The sequence below is a fragment of the Bos indicus x Bos taurus genome, chromosome 14 (genome assembly GCF_003369695.1).
Source record: "Bos indicus x Bos taurus breed Angus x Brahman F1 hybrid chromosome 14, Bos_hybrid_MaternalHap_v2.0, whole genome shotgun sequence".
NCBI classification, from domain to species: domain Eukaryota; kingdom Metazoa; phylum Chordata; class Mammalia; order Artiodactyla; family Bovidae; genus Bos; species Bos indicus x Bos taurus.
Genome location: NC_040089.1, coordinates 57,505,530 through 57,529,011, shown reverse-complemented (window position 1 = coordinate 57,529,011; position 23,482 = coordinate 57,505,530). Strand labels below are relative to the sequence as shown.

The following is a 23,482-nucleotide window of genomic DNA, read 5'->3' as shown; positions in this document are numbered from 1 at the left end:
TAATGAAAATACAAACAATAATATCACACTTGAATTAATTCCCTATCTCTAGAATTTGAGCCAACATCAAAATAATCAGTCTGTGAAAACTGAAATTTAAAGTTTTGAACACGACTTTACAGGGCTTTTGGTATCTCTCTGTCATAGGCCAAAACAGACTGATTTTCATTTTGAAGGATCATTTCTTTATTTTCCACACTTTTCCATTAAAACTCTTAAATGACTAGGCATGAGGCAGTTGAACACCACATGCAAGAAGGATTTACCTGTAGTTTTGCTTTTCATTTCCTATGTGGAATCTGTCGTACTGTGAATAGGCTCGGTTTCCTTCCCAGTCCAATAACTCAATTCTTAGAGTGTACTGCCTCTGACTGGTTATGGCAAAAATAAACTCGTTCCCCAACCAATATTCACCAGAGGGATTTCCAAAACCCTGCCAAAGAAGACAGAGATGCAGTTGTTAATTCACAGAGAAGATCTTTTCAAGTTTAATATTATGTTCTAAACAATAATAAAATATTCTTTAAAAGATGGTTCTTTCATATTTTTATACACTTTCTTCAGTTACTCACTCAGTATTTTTCTGCTATGTTCCTCTCCAAGGCTCATTACAGTAATTCTTAATACAGTAAAAATATGGTATTCAAATCTGTGTAGATGAGATTTTTTTGAATTAAATGAATCTGGTTAATAGGTTTAACCAGTAAATGCTTCTCAATCACAACTTGCTTTTGAAAATGGTTCTTACAAATACTAGTTAATGGAATATTTTCAACATAGTTTAAACATTTTTCAATGAGTATCATCAGAAATTATTTAACAATACTATTATTGTTTATGATATTATTCACAGTCAAATTATGTTAGATAGTAACAAACAGATTACTAGTCCCTTAACTTCTATAGCTTTTAACATTTTCAAGTAATAATAAGCAAATCGGTAAATCCAGGACTTCAGTTACTTAAATATGTCACACCCATAGATCAGGATTTAGAGGTAGAAGGCTGACACGGGCTAGTGAGGGAATCTAGCTGGAGGCTCCAACCCTGAATCTCAACAAGTTTCCTCTGCTCTCTTAAGGCAATCCCAGTCATTGCTACTGCTTGCTGCTGCTTCTGCTAAGTAAGTCGATTCAGTCGTGTCCGACTCTGTGCGACCCCATAGACTGCAGCCCACCAGGCTCCCCCGTCCCTGGGATTCTCCAGGCAAGAACACTGGCGTGGGTTGCCATTTCCTTCTCCAATGCATGCAAGTGAAAAGTGAGAGTGAAGTCGCTCAGTTGTGTCTGACTCCTCGTGACCCCATGGACTAAGTGTTCAAAACAGTTTTGTTTGTGGGATAAAAGAAGTAGTACATAAAAGAAAGCTAACTTTTAATGCTGGTTATGTTAGCGATAGGAAAATTAAAAACCCTAGGAGATTACACGGAGAAGGCAATGGCAACCCACTCTAGTACTCTTTGCCTGGAAAAATCCCATGGACGGAGGAGCCTGGAAGGCTGTAGTCCATGGGGTCGATGAGGGTTGGACACGACTTCACTTTCACTTTCACTTTTCACTTGCATGCATTGGAGAAGGAAATGGCAACCCACTCCAGTGTTCTTGCCTGGAGAATCCCAGGGACGGGAGAGCCTGGCGGGCTGCCGTCTCTGGGGTCGCACAGAGTCGGACATGACTGAAGTGACAGCAGCAGCAGCAGCAGCAGGAGATTACCAGTGCTCTAGATTTTGGATATTCACAACTGCCTCAGAAAGTATCCCTTGGTAAAACTTGAAGTTCAGTGTAATTCCTGATCTACATGTTTTACCAGCCAGACTATGAACTCCTTGAGGACAGAAGTTGTGTTGTATTTGTGAATCCTCAAAGACTAGTAGAATGCTGGTATACACTGGGCACTCCATATGCTTTACTGAAGTTCAAAGAAAATGGAAGAAAGGCAGGAAGGAAGAAAACAAAAGACTATAGTATTCTGCAATTGAATTCAGAAAAATAACCTTTAAACTTAGTTCTTGTAGGTAATTTGGTTGAATCTCAAGGGTGTTTCTTAAAGTGCCCAACTGAATCATAATCACTGGAGCACTAGTTGAAAACAAATATTCCTGGCAGGCTCCAACCTGAATCAAAGTGTCTGAGACCAGTCCATAAATCTGAATATGAAGAAACTTTCCATTTATCTTGAGCACTTTGATACTTGGAAAACTTGGGGGTGTCTAGTAATCACATAATATACTTTGATGTTGCAGAAAGAAACATTCTGGTTCACCTGCTGCTGCTGCTAAGTCGCTTCAGTCTTGTCCGACTCTGTGTGACCCCATAGACGGCAGCCCGCCAGGCTCTCCCGTCCCTGGGATTCTCCAGGCAAGAACACTGGAGTGGGTTGCCATTTCCTTCTCCAATGCATGCAAGTGAAAAGTGAAAGTGAAAGTGAAGTCGTGTCTGACTCTTAGCGACCCCCTGGACTGCAGCCTACCAGGCTCCTCCATCCATGGGATTTTCCAGGCAAGAGTACTGGGGTGGGGTGCCATTGCCTTCTCCCCCCGGTTCACCTAGGTATTCACTAATAAAGGGTCTTATTCTATCTGTATGAATAAGAATGAGGAAAGTACTGAAAAATCACAGCAATTCTTTTTTTTTTTAATTAATTTATTTATTTTAATTGAGGCTAATTACTTTACAATATTGTAGTGATTTTTGCCATACATCAATATGAATCAGCCAAGGGTATACATGTGTCCCACCACCCTGAACCCTCCTCCCACCTCGCTTCCCACACCATCCCTCTGAGTTGTCCCAGAGCATCAACTTTGGGTGCCCTGTTTCATGCAGCAATTCTTATTTCCTCAATACAGAGGATAGAATTTGAAAAATATTTATTTATTTAAAAATTTAATGTATATCAACTTTACAGAATTACAACTATAGTAGAAATGTTCTTTAATGAATTCTCCTTTAACCAACTTACATGAAGCAGTATTTTTCATTTCCTCTTTAAAGTATATTAATACTCAGAGTACACTAAAAGTATTAAATACAGTTGTGCACTCCCATCTGCCAACTGAGTTACTTACCAAAAAGACCAATTGTGTTTGGTCTCAAACTCATTTATGCCAGTTCTCTTATGGCAATGATAAGATTTATAACGTTATGTAAATAAGTTAAATATTAGTCAGGAAAGAGGAATTTTGTTTTGTTTTTGGTAAAAACTAATTTAGATGTTTAGATTTGCTCTATGAAAGCAAATCACTAAAAATTCTTTTGAACTATAAGTTGTTGCAACAATCCTAAAAGACTGAGGAAAATAATAAAACTTTAGAGGACTTTTAACATACATTGCTTTTTATATGCCTTACTTGCTCTAGTTTTTTAAAAAACAAAAACAGAAGCTAAATATTTGATGCATTTGATTATGGGAAAGTTTTATGAAAGAATCTCTAATTCAGAATTGTAAGCTTTGAGCCTCCATTTTAAAAATGTGGGCAAATGAATGTATTTCCAATGAAATGTATTAGCATACATATATATATATATATATATATATATATATAAATGTACACTTTTAACTTAGTTGCATATATGTATCTCAATTTAAATTAGTTTTTGATTAACTAAACACCTTTTGTCCAGATTGCAGTGGGTACATGCATCCCCTAAGATCATCTCCCTGTACAGATGTAGGATCTATTGAAGTCCATACTCTAGGGTCTCCTTTCTTCTCTGTTCTTAAGATGCTCAAATCACAGGTTGCAAGAGTTCCACAGTGGCAAGAAATCTTAATTTAAAATGTGCTAAGAATTTTACACATTCCTAGGGCAACTGGTGCTATATACCATGGAGAAGAGTGAAATTTACCTTCTTCAATGAGTAAGCAAAGCAGAAAGTTACAGGGGACTGAAAATTAGCACATTCTCAGTTGCAGAAGCCACTGGGAAGGAAAAGAAGACTGCTGGAATTCTCCTTGGATTTCTTTTCAGCTCAGACATGAAAAAACTCTATAGCCACTTGAGGATTCCCTCTTTTGTGTGGTCAGTTAGAAGAGATTCAGGGATTATACTAAATGTGAATAAGGAAGGTGGGGATGATGAAGTGTGAAGTTTTAGGTCAAACACTTCCATGCAGTTGCAAGGATATAAAAGCTCTCCAGCCTTCCTAGGGAAAAGCACAGTGATCTCCAGCAAGCCTCCGAAAAGGAAGAACATTTGTGAATTCCTCCACATGTCTTCGTTCCCAGCTTGGCATGCAAGCTTGTACCCCTTTAAGTGGAGGCTAATAACCATTCCTAAACAGTTTGCTTTTTGTGACTGAAGATAGAGGAAGAAACAACTGAAGAGAAAGCAAAGAAATTTGCTTTGATAAAACAAAATTTTATTTCATGCACCTTTCTGGAAAACTTTCTAAATATATGCTCTATTGGCTGCAAGGAATCAATGTGTTAGAGAGATTCTAACACAATCAATCTCCCTGTTAGAGAGAGAGTGTAGGAGGAAACCTTCTAATAGCTAAGTGCAATGATGCAGAAACAAAAGATGAAAAAATTCAAGCAAGAAGGGAAAATGGGTTCCTAATTTAGTAAACTGTCTATTTGGATAGTTTATTAGGCAACCATGAATCTGACACCTAGTCACAAAGACAGCTTCGATTAAACAAATTCTACTCCCTACCTCTGGCTCCAATTGGAAGTCTTGCTCAGCCACATACTTGCTCTTATTTTTGAGTCTTAGTTTCCCTATATGCAAAATAAGGATTTAAAATATTTCCGCATATAATGTTGTGAGAAAGAAGTGAGATAATATACTCGAAGCATTTACCTCAGTGTTGATGCATGAGAAGTACTTAACAAAAATCTAGTTTCTATTACAATTAGAGGATATATCACAGTATATAGTAATTTTCTGATTATCTGCCTCTGTTCCAAGAGACTATAAGCTACTTGGCATTAGGCAGGTTCTCTTCCACTCTATATGAGAAATCCTAGGTCTTGTCTTAGACTGAAATTTAATAAGGAGATATTGAATCAATGCTTTAAATGGTTTTCAGATGCTAGGAACTAATGTATTCTTATGATAAGTTGAGTATTGGTTTACACAAATGAGTACTGTTGTTTTAATCCAAGAAGTTAATTATTAAATAAGAAGTTTAAACCAACTGGTGGCAACAGGGGCTAAGCTATGGCACAAACAATAGTCTGTGTCTACTGATTATCTTCTTACTCTTGTTTCTGCTTTCCTACTGATAAAGAGAAGTTGTCCTCTTTAACTCTACCTTGGTTCTATTTTTTAAATTCCTTTCTCACTACATCTCATAAGTTTTAGGATCTACAAAAGAAATTTTTGAGATCTTAAACCCATGCTAATAACTTGATAGTTCTGACATTTGCTTTCAACTGGCACTGCATATCAGAAACAGCTGTGGAGCTTTTTCAAAGTATAGATGGCTTGGTTGGTTCCCATATGGAGGTTCCGACTTAGTATGTCTGGGGCAGTCTTAGAGATCTATGCATTTAAAAGTTCCTCAGGTGAGTGTGCTGTGTACTAAAGGTGGAGAACCATAGGATTATAATGCAGAATACCTATTCTGAATGCAAATGAGAAATAATAAATTAACCAGATCAAATTCTCTAAGAGGTACATAGGGGGGAAAAAAAAAGCAGGCATAAAACTAAAGTTCATCTTCATATTGAAGATATTAGGAGTTAAGTGTTGATTGTATATTATGGGAGTGTCTTTGAAAAAAATTCATATTTTTTTGGAAATACAGAAATGGACAATGCACAAACAAGCAAAAAAAAAAAAAAAAAAAAGATATACATATTATTGAATACCTAACAGTTTACCACAGGTTTTATATTTTATTCCAAATAGCTTGCAACAGTCATAAGAATGAAAGTAAAGTCTTATACAAAATTCAGTGTTGACACTGAAAAAGCAGTAAGTCCTTTGAATAAACAATAGTAATAAAAACAGAACTTGTTCTTTTTTTATAAATAAAATCCAAGGATGCTATACCATACCCTGCCAATCATAATAACATAATTAAAAAAATCACATATTATGATTCTGATATCATAATTCAGATAGATTGTTTATCAATTTTATTTCTCCTTTAGCTCTTTAATAAAAGGCAAAAGACCCTGGAATTTAGCTTAAATTAATGCTAACTTTAAATTGGCCTTATAAACCACATTTTGCTTTAAAAAAAAAAGCACACAGAGAATAGATTAATATTCATTAGCTTTTGCCAAAATTTGCAAAAATGTTCAGTTTTGATTCGTATTTTTCCAAGTTGATAAAATAATTGTCTCTGATACTTTGTTTTGTCTGATAATATTCGTAGGAAGTGTTGACTTTTTATGACTGAAACACAATTGAAACCAGACACAGTCTATGTACCCTGTAGGTTTCATCTCTTTTCATAAAATGATCAAAGAAAACAAATAAGAAGTCAGGGTTACTGAGCTGTGGCTTTCCAAAGGTGCTTAATATACAATTCAATTGTGCATCTCCTCTAACTACTGAGACAGCCCAAGAAAGATCAGAAGATGAATAGTTCAGCATTTTAAATTTCTGATATATATTTTTCTCCTTTTAATGTGAATACGATAAAATGAAGTTGAAAATGTGCTCTTAATTTCTTTCCAGAAACAAAGAACTCCCAAAAGGTATGGTGCTCAGAATGAAATATTTGTGTAAATAGGAAGCTCTGTTTATGGAGCTAAACGTTTTCAATACAAAGACAGGTTGTCTCCAGGGCATTAGTCACTACCTTCTATAAAGTTAGGCCACTGGGGTACGGTTTGGAACGCCTAGCTTGATTGGGCTGTATATGCAAAAGTACTGCTGATAAGTGTTATTGCTGTAGGCCACTAAATGGTATTCTCATGGCTTGAAGGAGTTAATGTTGTTCCCTAAGTGCCTCATTAAAAGAGCCCACTCCAGACTTCCCCCTTGGCAAACATCTTTACAAATCCATAAACCAGATTTTGCTGAATCTCCTCATAAGGAAGTTTTAAGTGAAAACAAAGCTTAGGTAAAAGATTTTGTAGTCTTAAAGCCAACATTAAGAATCAATTAAACTGCAAGTCTTCCATGGTGAGAAAGGTTTAAAAAAAATAATTATATATTTGTAACTTCATGTGTTGACAATTTTAACATATGTTCTGGAGACCTTATGAAGCAAGAGTCAGCCCACAGATATCAACCAGTTTAAAGGGAAGGAAAGAGGAAAGGCAGAAAGGAAGGAGGGATGAAACTTTAGTTCTACAGTCAGTGCTTGAGAAAGAAGTGAAGCATCTTATTGTATATAATAGAACAGTGAAGATTAAGGAGTAACTGGTACATGTCAAGTTCTCTTTCCCAAAGGATGTAGCAGCCGGTTCTGATTCAGGGAGCAGAAGTGGGTGTGACTGATAAGAGCTGGCATAAGGAGTCTATGCTCATTCTTGGTGGAGTTATGTTGCTTTGTCTGCAGGTGAAAGAAAAGCTCTGGAGGAAACAACTGAAACATTTTATACCATGTGTTTTGGTGACAGTTAACCAAATTATAATATATGATAAATTGTGTTTTTTAAAATTTTCATTTATTTATTAATTAATTTATTCTAATTGGAGGCTAATTACTTTACAATATTGTAATGTTTTTGCCACACATTGACATAAATCAGCCATGGGTGTACACGTGTTCCCTATCCTGAGCCGCCCTCCTACCTCCCTCCCTATCCCATCCCTCTGGGTCATCCCAGTGCACCAGCCCTGAGCACCCTGTATTATGCATTGAACCTGGACTGATATTCTGTTTCACATGTGATAATATACATGTTTCAATGCTCTTCTCTCAAATCATCCCACCGGCGCTGTCTCCCACAGAGTCCAAAAGACTGTTCTATACATCTGTGTCTCTTTTGCTATCTTGCATATAGGGTTATAGTTACCATCTTTCTAAATTCCATATATATGCGTTAGTATACTGTATTGGTGTTTTTCTTTCTGACTTACTTCACTCTGTATAATAGGCTCCTGTTTCATCCACCTCATTAGAACTGATTTAAATGTATTCTTTTTAATGGCTGAGTAATATTCCACTGTATATATGTATCACAGCTTTTTTTTTAAATTAAAACAAAAGAAGTTATCAGACTCATTTTTGCCAAAATGTTTCAAAATTTTAGAGTTTATCTCATTTCTGACTGTGTAGAATTGACACTAAGCTGATAAATTGTTCTAGTTTGAATAAAAGATAGTCTTTCCGCTGCTGCTGCTGCTGCTGCTAAGTCACTTCAGTCGTGTCCAACTCTGTGTGACCCCATAGACGGCAGCCCACCAGGCTCCCCCATCCCTGGTTCTAACTCCCCTGAAAAAGGGAGAGGAGAAAACTTCACAAAAGCTATGATTAAAGAATAATTCAGCCCCATTCCAACAATAAAAAAACTTGCTTAAATATACACATTTGACAAACGCTTATAAGACATGAATCAATGACATCCTTCATATGTCAATCTTTCTTACTTAATATACCTAGTTTGCCAAGGCAGCAGATGATTACAGCTAGTACATCACCATTTTGGAAAGTCACCGTGATGACAACTTTATATTAAATTTTCTTTTATTATTAGTATTAATAATAATGTATTTCAGACTTGCCAGAGTCTTTAGCTATAGTCTACTTCTCAGATAACATCTTCAAAACTCACTTTAGTAGTGAAAATAATCATGACTTAAGATCATCTGCCAAATAATATTTTTGCCAGAGTTAAGAAAACATTTGCAGTTTTTGATGTTTTAATCTTGGATAATAATAATACCTACAGTTTACTGACAATTCAATGTGCCAAGCGCTTTACTTACAGCTAATTCTCACAATACCCCTGGCAAGGCAAGTGAGGTACTATTAGCAATATCCCCTCCCAACAAGTGAGAAAGTTAAGGTGTGGGTTAAATGATTTGCTAAAAACCACTCCACTTTCAAGTGGCAGAGTGATGACTAAAACTGTGCATGTGCAGACAGGAGGCCATGTCTCCAGGGTGACTCCAGAACCAAGAACACTCAATCTACAGAACCAAAGAATTGAAATGTTGCCTCTGGAGGACTTTACAAAACAAGAAATCTTTTAATAAATAAAACCTGGGTTCTGCAGCTTGTATGGACTGATTCAAGACTAGCCAATCCGTCCGTAAGTATGACATTCCCCTAGTCATTTAAATTTCACCGTGGTCTCTGGATTGTGGAGACAGATTTGAGAGCCTTGCCTCCTGGCTCCTTTCTAGTTTACCTCAAAATGAAAGCTCTTTCTTTTTTCAAAAGCCTGTGCCATAGTATTGGCTTCTTTAGCCCTTGCTCAGTAACATCATCTTTTTCTAAGTTCTCACAGTTAATCTTGTATGTTTTTGGTCTAGGTTGAAAGACTTCACATTTATCTTTGTAGAACTCTTATCTTGTTGGCTTTAGCCTACATTTCTATTTTGAGTTTATGGATTATTGAAGATATCAAGATTCCAACTTTGTGTAACTCCAAACTTTATTAACTTACTTTCAGCATTAAATCTGATAAAAAATACTGTAGATAAACAGACACCAGTAGACATTTTCCTTCATCTCTTAAAACCCTTCGTGTACTGATGTTTGGTCAGTTACTAACCTACTAATGGGTAAACTGCAATGTTGACAAGCAAACCACTGTTTTTACACATTTTCAACATGAATATCAAGGCAGAACTTAGGTTAGTACAGTATTTCTCTTTATCTCTTTCTTTACTTTCTGAGAGGAAAATTTGTCAAAAATTTGTCAAGACAAGAACTACCCAGAACATTTAGATGTAAAAGATGAGATTGGTTTGCAAAAGGAAATCCTCTTCCATTACTGTTTCTTGATAATTCGTCAGCAGATTTTAACAGTTAATATTGTAGGCACTATGTGATTATTGGATTATGGATTATTTCAACCATCTACTGTATTATCTTGGAAAGATTGATCTCCCAACTTGCTCAGTTTCCTCTTAAAATGGGGACAGTATTAACTGATACATTTGATATAAAAATTAGATAAGAATTTATGTATGAGACTTGTACATAAAAATACTGAAAGGGTAGCTATGATGATGGTGGTGATGGTACTGATGTTATTTACTGTTATTCTGGAGACCTCAATCACATCTCACAGTTCAAACCCTTGTGTACTTGTCTGACTTTGAATCTGGACTGGTCCTGTCATCAACTTTAACTAAAAGAATACAGTAGAAGTGACATGCCATTTCTGGGTTTAATAAATCTTAGAAGACCTGGAAGCTTCTATTTTCGTGCTCAAAGGATGTCAACTGCCACATAATAAATCTGATGACCCTGGATCACTATACTGGGGGAAGCCCACCCTAGCCACATTGGAGGAGTTTTCAGTCCATAGCCAGCAGCAACTTGCCAGCCACTCGAGTGAAGTCATTGATGGTGCCCACCAGTTCTGCTCCACAGCCCACAGCCCTATACACTTCTCTTGTCCTGGCTCATGTATCCCAGACTGGGTCCAAATTCCAGCTTCCTCCACCCTCATTCAATCAGGAACAAATTCAGACAATATATAATAGTTTGCTAAATAATTTCAGTAATATATTTTTCTTTCTGATGTACACATGGAAATCATTTATTGAAAAAGATTTATGAATGCTTTGTGTTTAATGAGAATAATGTCAGGAATGTATCATTTTATTTTTTAAAAGACATCTAAAAATACAAGGGCTTATCACATAGTGTAGTGAAGAAAATCTCACTATAAAATGTCAAAAACTATGTAAATTCTTCCAACTTACCATTTTATATTCTTTCCAACCTCTTTGGAAATCTAGACTTCCGTCTTCACGATGCTGTATTACAGTCCAACCTCCCCCGTTGAGATCCATATTGCAAAATACCTGACAAAGAAACATAAAGCCAAGTGAAAATTATGTCTAATTTAAAGAAACAGGTATCATATATGTTTCAAAACAGAAATAGGATGGATAGCCTTATAGAAAAAAAATGATGAAAAATTGCCAAGTTGAAAATATTAATTTAGATATTTTATTGGCTATTTCTTCCTATATCCAAGTTGTTTCTGATTAAATTCCATCAAATGTGCATAAATTACTTGTAAAGTTTTGAATCAGTCAGCTGAAAACTGTCTCTCTCAGTCACAGACTATAAAAATTATTTTTAAAAATTTGTCTTAAATGGCAATAGGCACTGTGTATAATCAATTTTTTAAAATGTTACTAAGGTGGCCAAAATTACATACCATTTTACTGCTAAAACATAAGATTTGGAATTTTTATCTTTAATTTATTAAATTACAATATACCAATAATAAAGGTTTTGGAAAAATGGTGTTTTAAAAATCACATATATTTAGTATTACACATTTCATTGCATATTTACTCCTATATACTCATATACTACAATAATTATTCTTGACAGTTCAGTATAACATTAGAGGCAAAATTTGGTCCCCAGCATATGGAGAACACATTATTTGCTTGAATTTTCATCATGAACAATACAAGGAGAACATGACATACTATATTCCTTCTGACTGTGAGAAGCTTTTCTTTTGCATGTGGAAAAGTTATCCAAATCTTTCAAAGACTTATGCTTATTTCAATTATTCTAAATATAATGGTATTTATTTAGAAATGGATTCATTTCCCCCAGAGCCCACCAAGGAGAGAAACATATCTGTAAAAGGATTATCTTTAGAGAGCAATCACTGTAATTGATGAAGCATGAATGTGGCAGCTTGATTATTCAAGGGCTCAGCAATGAGGAGCATCATTCCCCTGGCAATCATTCCTACTAATGCAATTTGGAAGCTGGCTAAAGGTGTAGACATGAGGCAACAGCAGCAGGCAGGCTGTGTGGGCATAGAGCCTGATTAAAGGAAAAAACCTCAAGTGTTTTCCCTGAGGCATTAAATTTTGAGCACAAATGGCAAAAGGGTATGAAAACATTGGCAAGAACTGTCATTCAAAGGACAAATTGTCCATGTATTTCCTCGGAGTAAAGGGAACTATGAAATACACACTTAACTGTAAGCATATGAAAATAGGCAGAATGCTCTCCTGTGGACTCTTCCTCTAACTTGACAACAGCCGCCCATCAGTATGTATTCGTCATCACGAGGAACTGACTCCCTCCAAGATTACAAATTTGAAATCCCCCTCCCTATCTTAAAGTTCTACTAATCCCTTAGCTTCTATGCACCTGCTCTTTGTCCTCAACATAACCTCTATCTAGTCTTTTGTCTTTCTTAATACTAATTCAATTTTTTCACCCCAGAAGCATTTTGGGGCACTGAGTCTATGATACAACTGGTGATATTTTGATGAACAAAATATGGATCATATCATCAAAACACCTAAAAGTTTAAATAGTGATTGTTCCCATAGAAATAAGAAGATGTGAGAATTCACAATTTTCAACTCCAGTGACCTGAAGAATAAGAGTCAGCAATCTAAATGAGAAATTTAAGGAATAGAGCTAACGTGAAAAAAGAAATGATCATGGTTTTGGAAACCTAATGTTTAGGAGAGCACAGTCATCCAAAAGGGGGAGTTTATTGATTAGAGATGATATAATTATAGGCAGATCAAGAATGAATAAGAATAAGGATAAGAGAATGAGGAACTAAGAAAGGAATAGTCATAACAATAGAATGCCTTTTAAGTGCTAAATAATTCAAACACTTTACTGCATTTTCCAATTTATCTCACAACAGCCCTACAATGTAGGTATGATTATTATGTCCATTTTGCAAATGAAAAATCTCAGACTTCAAGTTATTTCAAGAACTTATCAATGATTATTATTAACAAAACAAGTACTGAATTTAGGATTTGAATCCCTTGTTCTAAATCATACTGAGGGTAATCTTGAAAGCAGCAGTTGATAGCATAAAGACAGATTTCTAAAGAAGTAAAAAAAAAAAAAAAATAGTGGAAACAGATATGGGGAGGGGTGATGGCCGAAGAATGGGCTTTGGTGAACAACTGATGGAGAAAAAAACAGACATCAAAATCTTTAGGTAGGTAGGAAATTCATTTTATTTGCTACTGTCCCTAGTGTCTAGAGCAGTGCCTAGCTATAGTAGGCACTAAATGAATATTTGTTGAATAACTAACTAGAGATGCAGTAAGGAAAGATAAAACAGGAAAACTTGATTAATGGAATGCAATGAAAGTTGGGGATGGATTTCAAGTTTGGGGAGTGATCAACTTAGTCAAATATTCCAGAGAAGTCAAGATAAAGATTAAGAAAATACACACTTAAATTTAAAATGAAGGAGCCATTAGTGATCTTGAAGAGAGAAACTGCAGGATTCCTATAAGAATAAAATCCAGATGGCTCATTTTACAGAGGACATTGTTGGTGATTCAACATAGCAGACCAAGTGGAACTCTACTGGTAAAACAGATAAGAGTAAGTAAAAATGTCAAGGAAATATTTTCTTAGAGGAAACTAATGTCACTTGTATTTTAATTAAATTTTACCCTGCCTTGACTGGTTAATTTAGATTTTTTTCCCCAGATTTTGACTTCCTAATGGACACTGATTGCCTGAGAGTTTGTCAAAATGTGCTTGCAAACCTATGAAGTCCATTTACACACTCAGGGAAAGGAATAACCACAACTATAAATATATAGTGTGTAGAGAAAACTGTTCTTTACAGTGTTTTGTTTTTTTTTTTTTTTGTCACTATTACCTATGTTATTAAAATTCTATGCACTTAAAAAGTTTTGAAAAAGTGATTTTTTAAAAAATCACTCGCTAATTTTAGAAAAGACAACTTTCCTTTGCTGGGAGCATTTCTTAGGTAAAGACCCAAAGAAAGTTAACCCAGAGGAGAAAGGTTACCCAGGCAGATTACTGCCTTGGAAGCTAAAGTGCAGGGAAATTAAGAAGTTAGATTTACACTCCACAATTCCTACTGGGACTCAGTAATAACAGCAAAGGTAACAGCTTCTTTTTGGTGAATATGGACACAATAGAAGGGAATGATATATTGGTTAGGGGCGTGGACTTGGGTGCTACATTACCTGTGTTCAAGTCCCATTTCAGCCCTAACTATGCTGTAGATCTTTTGCAAGGATTAAATTAATTAATGCATATAGTTTTCAGAACAGTGTTTGGCATATAACAAGCTTTGTCATTAATCTCTTAGATGTATTTTACATATGTGATGTGTATTTATATTGTGCATATATACTTTATGTATATAATATCTCATATATCATAATAGATTACTATTATACATTTCATATAATTTATTATTTATTATGGATAATATAAAACATATAAAGCCAAAATACATAGAAATTCAATAAACTGTCCTTATGATTACAATTCCCAGATTCTTGTTAATAATACTGGCATCATCAATTTCTAAGCACACTTGCTATTGTATATATAGATATTTATGTAATATATATACATATATGTATATGTCCATATATACATATGAAGTTGGGCTTCCCAGGTGGTTCAGTGGTAAAGAATGCCAATGCAGGAGCTGCAGGAGACGTGGGTTTGATCCCTGGGTTGGAAAAATCCCCTGGAGGAAGAAATGGCAACCCACTCCAGTATTCTTGCCTAGATAATCCCATGGACAGAGGAGCCCGGTGGGTTACAGTCCATGGGGTCACAAAGAGTCAGACACGACTGAGCTACCAAGCTCATATGAAGTTGGATTAGTGCTAGCAACCTGCCACACACAAAAGACCATGATTTTTAGTCAGAAGAAAAACAAAAAGCCTATGCTTAATAGATGAAAGGAGTTCAAAAAGATAGGTGGTTGGTTTTGAAAGATTTGAGACATGAAAGGACCTGAGAAGTTCCTTTGCCAATATAGTGTGGTCTGTGCTATCTGGCGGCATCCTTCCTGTAGACACAGGCGCCCTGCTACATTTACTATGACTGTTGCATTTATTGATCATATGACTTGGGCTTAACTCTATCCAAGAACAGATTGAACTGGCTTCTATCCCAGGCAAGGTCAAAGCTTTCAAGCATTAAAAATCTTTTAACATAATAATGATTTAAACCCAGACAAAAAGGGGAAATTTGATTCACATAGTTTTATGCTTTTATGCTACATACAAGTTGGAATGATTAACCTTGTGAGTGTTAATTATTTTTCCATAACCTTAAATAAAAAAGGCTCCTCAACACATTTGTTATAGTCCTTTTCCAAGAATTAGGGAAATTATAAATTCAGAAACAAATTTTTAAATATTTTATAGTAATCAGAGCTATTATTTAATGGTTTGTTTTACTGTATGAAACTAAGCAGATTACAGTGTATTTGGTGTTAGAAACTTATGAAATCAAAGGAAAAATCCTGCTTCCTACTACCATGTACTGAAGGAAATTCAGAGTGGAAAATATCCACAAGCCATTAATAATGAAAAAAAGTAAAAAATAGATATATAAATGATCTAATTCTCATTTTCTATCTGCTTGAAAATTTTAATAGTCCTAGAAAACTGCCTTTGGCTTCCACGTCACATTTGAAAAGATAATACTTTTCTAACTTTTGCAGACATTCTTTCTTGGCAGGGAATGATGTCAGTCAAAACAACTATATAGCAACTGTGTATACTTGCAAATTTCACTCTGCCTAAAATTAATAATTTGTACTAATAGTTTTTGTTAATTGCCTAAATAGGTCAATTTAATTGATTAATCTATTTATCATACATAGCTAGACATTTTGTTTTGTTTTTACATAAACTTGCCTTGAGTTTCTTATCCTTGCTAGAATTTCTGGAAGTATTAAAATGAGCAAAATTTTTGCTAAGCATATCATGATTAGCACCAAACTTTATAGCCACAAAGCAAAATATATGTGGAAGGGTGATGATCCTAAGGATGACTTTTCCAAGCACTTTTTATAGAACTTTTTTTTACAGAACTGAGAGGATACCAATGATCTATATAAAAATAAGAGAAGGCAATGAGAGTACAGGGTGGGAGGAAGCAGGGTGGCTTACAATCATACCTGACAATGAACTCTTAGCTGTGTCACTCACATAGGTTCCTATAAAAAATTATGAAAGGTGTAGCTTCAGTCATCACTAATATAAGTAATTATCTCACTTAGCCCCCTGTTAGGATGGTATAGTCTAGAGTTGATTTCTTTGTTATGAAGCCTGTATTCAGTATTTGCTGCCCAAATTTGTGATTTGGGCAAGTTATTTTTCTAAAATAGGGATAATGAGAGCAACTATATATATCATGCTGCTGCTGAGTCGCTTTAGTCGTGTCCGACTCTGTGCGACCCCATAGACAGTAGCCCACCAGGCTCCCCCGTCCCTGGGATTCTCCAGGCAAGAACACTGGAGTGGGTTGCCATTTCCTTCTCCAATGCATGAAAGTGAGAAGTGAAAGTGAAGTCGCTCAGTCGTGCCCGACTCTTAGCGACTGCATGGACTGCAGCCCACCAGGCTCCTCCATCCATGGGATTTTCCAGGCAAGAGTACTGGAGTGGGGTGCCATTGCCTTCTCTGATATATATCACAGAGTTATTGAAAGGGATAAACAAGTAAGTATATGTATCTAAAGTGCTCAAAATAGAAACTGGCAAACTGTAAGTGCACAGTACATTTGAACTATTATATTAATCAGTTTCTCAATAACATTGGGAAGTTCACACAATGTTTGTTCTTACTAATTCTAAGATATGTGACTATAACAAGGGATATAAAACAAAATTTGCTACTTACTAGTAAGTGCAGGTATATCGTCCTAAAATGTCCATCTCCATAACAGAACATTATTACTACTTGCGAAAGTACCATAATCTCAAAGGGGAAAGAATAAAACAAGGGAATGAACACTTAAATAAAGAAGCCCAAAGTCTTTCCTTCCTTATGGTCAGTTATCTCTCCCTCTCACCATGCTCTGCTGTTATTTCCAACTAAATTAAACCTAACGACAGTAAAAATAACATGTGAATTTCTCCTTCTTCCTCTGAAGAAATATAAGTGCCATTTCTATAGTGATAAAATTTGCCTTTTATAGGCCCGTATTGATATTATTGCTAATCTGTCTGGTGTACTAATTTTCTCTAGGCCCAAATGTAACAAGTCTAATCCAGCATATATTTAGCATTTGTGGCTTCAGTATTTTAGATTTTTTTAAATTTAAGAACAATATTGAAGTTCTCTAACATGAAAAATTCATCATGCTGCAGAGACATAAATTTAAATCATGCTGTTTCTGAAACCCAACATAGAAGTCACTGAACTAATGAACTGGATCCTCTAACCCACTCTTTTATGTAAATATTTAAAAAAAGCAAATTCTTTTAAGTGTATAAGTTGTTATTCAAGTTTATGACTTCCCCAGTGGCTCAGTTGGTAAAGAATCTGGCTACAATACAGGAGACCCAGGATCAATCCCTGGGTAGGGAAGATCCTCTGGAAAAAGAAACGGCAACCCACTTCAGTATTCTTGCCTGGAGAATTCCACAGACAGAAGAGCCTGGTGGGCTACAGTCCAAGGGATCGCAAAGAGCTAGACATGACTGAGCAACTAACTTTCACTTTCATTAAAGTTCATGAGTTAAGATACTTTTCTTCCACCCTAACAGTAGCAGCGGTTCTGCAGATAGTCTGAGAATTATTTGTTTCTCAAAACATTCTGAACTAGAATAGAGTTATGATTATTGCATAACTTAAATTTAATGGAATGATCAAACTTTACTTGTAACGCCCTCACTAAGGGCCATGTGATAATGTTGATGGACTGAAAAAAGATTCTTAAAGTATGAAAGTTAGTCTAAAAACTTTAAAAAACATTTTATTTTTATATTCATACATAATTATTAGAGTCTAAAAGGAGGGTCACTTAATATTTTTAGTTAACTTTATAGTCACTATGTAAGAGGGGAAGTGATAATCATTTTGGGGTTTCTATCAGGTCTTGGGAAGAACTACAGGTAAATTGCATGAAGTATTTACATTACCTCGGGTTCTCTCCTCCAGGGAAGTTTCTGACACTTTACACGCTCTCTGTATCATGTATCAGTGTGGGCATGTATAACATGCCTGTGCATATGTATGAACTGAATTTAAGTCTGATTTTAAGATATCAGCAAGCAGAATAGGAAGGCTTTATGTCATATGATCCAAAGGGTTCAAAAGGCTGCTTTGGTGATTGCAGCCATGAAATTAAAAGACGCTTACTCCTTGGAAGGAAAGTTATGACCAACCTAGACAGTATATTAAAAATCAGAGACATTACTTTCCCAATAAAAGTCCGTCTAGTCAAGGCTATGGTTTTTCCAGTGGTCATGTATGGAGGTGAGAGTTGGACTATAAAAAAAGTTGAGCGCTGAAGAATTGATGCTTTTGAACTGTGGTGTTGGAGAAGACTCTTGAGAGCCCCTTGGACTGCAAGGAGATCCAACCAGTCCATCCTAAAGGAGATCAGTCCTGGGTGTTCATTGGAAGGACTGATGTTGAAGCTGAAACTCCAATACCTTGGCCACCTGATGTGAAGAGCTGACTCATTTGAAAAGACCCTGATGCTGGGAAAGATTGAGGGCAGGAGGAGAAGGGGACGATAGAGGATGAGATGGTTGGATGGCATCACCGACTCGATGGATGTGGGTTTGGATGGACTCCAGGTGTTGGTGATGGACTGGGAGGCCTGGGGTGCTGCGGTTCATGGGGTCGCAAAGAGTCGGACATGACTGACTGACTGAACTGAACTGAACCCTTTCCTCGCTTCCCTGGTGGTTCAGTTGGTAAAGAATCCGCCTGAAATGCAGGAGACTCGGGTTCAATCCCTGGGTCAGGAAGATCCCCCAGAAAAGGAAATGGCAACCCACTCCAGCATTCTTGCCTGGAGAATTCCATGGACAGAGGAACCTGGCAGGCTACAGTCCATGGGATCGCAGAGGTGAACACGACTGAGCAACTAACCCTTTCACTTTACTCCTAAATTTGCTATAATACCTTCACAGTTTTTGTTTTTTTTTTTAAAAGACATGGTACACCTGATTCATTGAAAATTTTCACAGAAGCTCAAAAAGAAATGCAGTGAAATCAAACTTCTCTTGTAGGTAACCCAGGTAGCAATGTACATAACTGCCTGCCACCTCTTTTACCCGCTGTACCATCTTTATTTCTCCCCACCTTGACAGCACAGTATAGGTCTCTTTTCAGAAGAAAAATTTTGTCCCAGCAAAGGGAAAAACTATTGAGCTAACTTAACCCACTAATCCTCACTGGAATCAGCAGGGCTGGTAGAGTCCAGACTTTGCCTCTTGACAACTGTGTGACAACTGGCAAGCTGGTCTCCAAGATGTATTTCCCTCACCTATCAAAGGGAATGAACAGTTGGAATGACTAAGGTAGGCTTATTTACTATATACTCACAGAAGTGTTGACATTATCATCAGCAGGTCATCTATTCATTCATGCATTTCAGCACATATTTACTGAGGGACTACTATGCTCCAGAAACTATTCTGGGTCCTAGGAAGTCAAAAATAAAAGTAAAATCCTTCCCTTGTAGAACTCTGATAGTGAGCAAGTCATGCAAAGTTGTTTGAGGGAATCAGGGAAAACCTCTGAGAGTGTATGCATAGAACCTAGAAAAAATGGGAACACAGAGCTGGTAATTTAGGTGGGGCAATGAGAGGAAAAAGACTGTTCCATCCTTTGAGGATAAAGCACTGCAAGGACAGGTGGTCCTCTCAGGGTCTTGAGCATCTGGTTGAAGCTTTTCACATGTTGAAGAACAGAGTTCTCCTCCAGGCTCTCCATAAACCCTGTTGCGGTCTCTATCATTGCACTTCTATAGTATATTACAATTTCTGTGTATTTGTCTGTCTTCACCACTACATTGGGAACGATTTTATATTATGTCTCTAGTCATTTACTGACAAATAAATGACGTACACTTACTATGTATTGAATGAAGGAATGGATGGATGATTTAATGAACAAATAGGAAGAAAGAGTATATATAGAAGAGATATAACAGCAAGAAGACAGTGTTTTTCTTACTTCAAAGTATACTTTGGATCCTGTTCAATATACTGATGAAAAATATCCTCCAACAAAGTCCTTTAGGTAAATATGCAAAGCAAATCCTTTGAAGATTATGAATTAAGATAGAGTATCTTTCTCTACCCTAGTAAGAGCAGAGGTTTTGGAAATATGTCCCTAGCTCTGTCTCCACAGTATCTGAACATAGATGATGTGTACCATCTGTGTCCTTGGGACTTTGGAAGATGGTTCCTAAGTTATTCCCATGAGCTTGAAGTATGTGCCTTCAACATGTAATCTGTATAAGGCAAGAATTTATGAACAAATGGGATATCCTAGGAATGAGCAGAGGGTAAATGGAAAACTGCATGTGAAACAGGGATAGGACATGTGGGGGTTGGAAGTGGTCTGTACAACTGGGTTTTCATCTTTTATGGACCTGGGAAACAGAGTATCTTCGGGAGAAAAGAGCTTAGGCATATATATTTTTGGTTTAACAAGCTCACAAATCAATCTGATTATTCAGCAATTCAACTAGGATCTGCTTTACATCTCATAAACAAACACTTCTGGTTTTACCTTTTTGGGTTCTGGCATATTATTAATATAAATAGTGTAGATTCCACTTTTATTAAAACCAGCTTGATATACATCTGCACAGTCTCTAAATGGCTTTTCTTCCTCTTTTTTTCCTCCCTTTAGTAAAACTGCAAAAAAAAAAAAAAGATCGCAATATGTGAATATCAGTACCATTAGTTCCCAGATGGACTTCAAGTATAGCCAAGTGAGTCTTCATTTCCTCCAAACAAATGTCAATGTTGCATTTATTGAAAAATCAATCATAGGAACAATGCTAGATTTTGAAGTGACAGAATTATAAAACTATAAGAAAAACATAATTAATTCATAACTGAGTATTTTTTCATGTTTGGCTTAATTTCTTAAATCTTGTTTTTCTCTATCACTTTCAGAACATCAACTCAATAGATAGATAATCTGATCCTGAAATACTGACAATTGGTAACAATTATGTCAATGTTTCTGCAATATTTTTAAAACCTTCTTAGCTACATTTTATAGGAGAGTTTGAAAAATGCTACCGTTTTTGGAGCAGGAAGAGTTGAAGATAAATTCAGATATAAAAATACAATATAAAGGTTTAATATGCTAAAAGAAGGATTTACTATTTTTCTGGGGCTTTATATTGAAGTTCTAGAATTTTTTAGTTTTAGAAAACTCTCAAAATAAAAAATAGAAGTCTCTGATCCAATTTAAGTATCTAGAGTGAAAGGGAAGTGAATTTTGATTTTTATTTAATGGCCTGAAGTTAAGCTATCAGGTAGATGACATAAAAATAGAAGAACAAAAATCAGTAAGATTTGAAATTAAGTTATATAAATGGAAGAGCTAAATAGGGGCTGGAAGTCTAATAGAAAAATAAATTTAATTAGAGATAGTCTCTACTGGGAGGAACTTTATTTCATTCACTGATCTTCATCCATTATTAAGTTCTTATTATGAGATCAAAATACAAAGATGATTCATTTAATAGTTTTTAGCTAAAAATATATGCAGCATATATAAAAATTATTTATGATTTAGTATTTTCTAATAAATATACATTATTCTAGCAATTTGCTTCATTACCCTTTTCTTGAAGTTAAGATTCAGAATGTTTTATAATTTTGCCCTTAAAGTCTCTAGTTGTTTAATCATTATCTGCTTTAAATCACTCTGCATCACAATGATATTTTAAAATAATAACATCAAAGGTAAACTATGAATTAATGCTTTTAAATTGATTTTAAACATTCTAACAATCTAAAATACTTAACCTGATTTCAATTTGACACACAATGTTACTACTTTATATGTAATTAAAAATGAACAGTCTAATCTTTATATAAAGAATGACTATCTCAATATAAATTTTTCAAATTTTCAAAAATAACTATGATTCAAGTAAATGAAATATCCATGTCAGATATGTTGCCATAACAAAAATACAGAATTATAACATTTAATAGCATTATAGTTCTCTACATAGCTCACGTTTACACTAATGATTTTGCTTACTTATACTAAAAAGTACCTCTAAATATCATCATCACAACTGCAATATCAACACAAAATAAGTAATCAGAGGACTAACAGTTCATATGCTAGTAAAGAAGTATTGCACAGAATGCATGCAGATAGCAATTAAAAATGAGCATTTATGTACTCAAAAGCCATCTTTAATGGCATTGGGCGTGTCAATGGATTATACAAAGGCCTTTTTTTTAAAAACATCAGTGCATTTTATTTGTGCTTTACTTACTTTAAGCTAACTGGACTATTATTTTTCTAAAGTAAACTTTCCTAAATTGTAAATGCTTGTTCTTCTGTTGAAAAATTAAAAATAACCAAAACAGATGCAATAAAAAAGGGATGTAAAGAAATATTAACTAAAATTTATAATCCCGTGAGAGCATCCACAGCACAGGAAGATGTGGTCAAGAGGAATTTAACGGTAAACCCATTTTTCTTTTTTGGGTTAGAGATGGAGAAAATCGTTTCTTTAAAGAAAGAGAAAATTCTTCCTTGTTAAATGTACCACTTCCTGCCCTCCCTTATTTAGTTATGCAAGGCGAATACATTCCTTTCCCACTTCTCTGCCACTTCCCTTCCCCTTTTCTTTTCCTCTTCAGGATGATGCGGGTGAAGGTTGTATGGGAAGAGGGAAGTTATTTCACACACATTTTCAATAACACAGAAAAAATAAAAAGTTAGATATTGTCTTATTTTCTGGAAACTAATTTATAAAATGATGTTCAAGCTCTGAATGTAAGTCTCATAACTAGAAAGATGGTTTGAGGAGTCTACCATAAAAGGTACAAGTAGTATCTTGAAAAAAGTACGAAGAATTGAAATATACTTTTCAAGAAATGTAATAGAAAAAAAAGCCTATTTGAAATGACTAAGGTTTTGACTGAGCAGCATAGAGAACACAACTGAGGTTAGAAAGCATGCATTTGAATGGCATTAAACAGCTTCACTTTAGTGTTTGCAGTCTAGAAGTGGGGGTGAGAACTTGAATAAACATCCTCCCTTGGGTCAGGATTTACCCATACAAGGGGCTACTGGCTGAAAGGACGGTGGAAGGAAGGCACTAGCAGTTCCACCTGAACCGTTCCCTCATGTCTCACTCTCAGCCTGAAGATAGGAAGAAAGAAAAAGGAGGTTAGGAGGAGACAGATTAACGGTGGGGTACAATACTATGGACATGTTGTAGTTATGGCACCATATCTAATATAGATATTTCATTTTCTTGAAATACAGTCTGGTGTTTTTGAAAAATCGAAACACATTATTTCCAGAAAGATTAGACTGCTTGTTTTTACTTACTCACTTATTAGTAACAGAATCCTTGAAATTTTGATCCAGACTACACTTAGAATACTACAGCATTTAAAAGCAATTTAAAAGTTTCAT

The 23,482-nt window shown here is 35.5% G+C and overlaps 1 protein-coding gene across 1 annotated transcript in view; it reads right to left on the bottom strand.

The window, feature by feature from the left end:
• The window catches only part of ANGPT1 (angiopoietin 1), a 302,210-nt gene that overhangs the window by 41,543 nt on the left and 237,185 nt on the right, over nucleotides 1-23,482 (bottom strand). The window contains exons 5-7 of the mRNA XM_027561317.1: nucleotides 20,588-20,715; nucleotides 10,790-10,891; nucleotides 267-433 (exon numbers count right to left, since the gene is read on the bottom strand). Coding sequence (XP_027417118.1) covers nucleotides 267-433; nucleotides 10,790-10,891; nucleotides 20,588-20,715 — 397 coding nt within the window. The remainder of the gene's footprint in view (nucleotides 1-266; nucleotides 434-10,789; nucleotides 10,892-20,587; nucleotides 20,716-23,482) is intronic.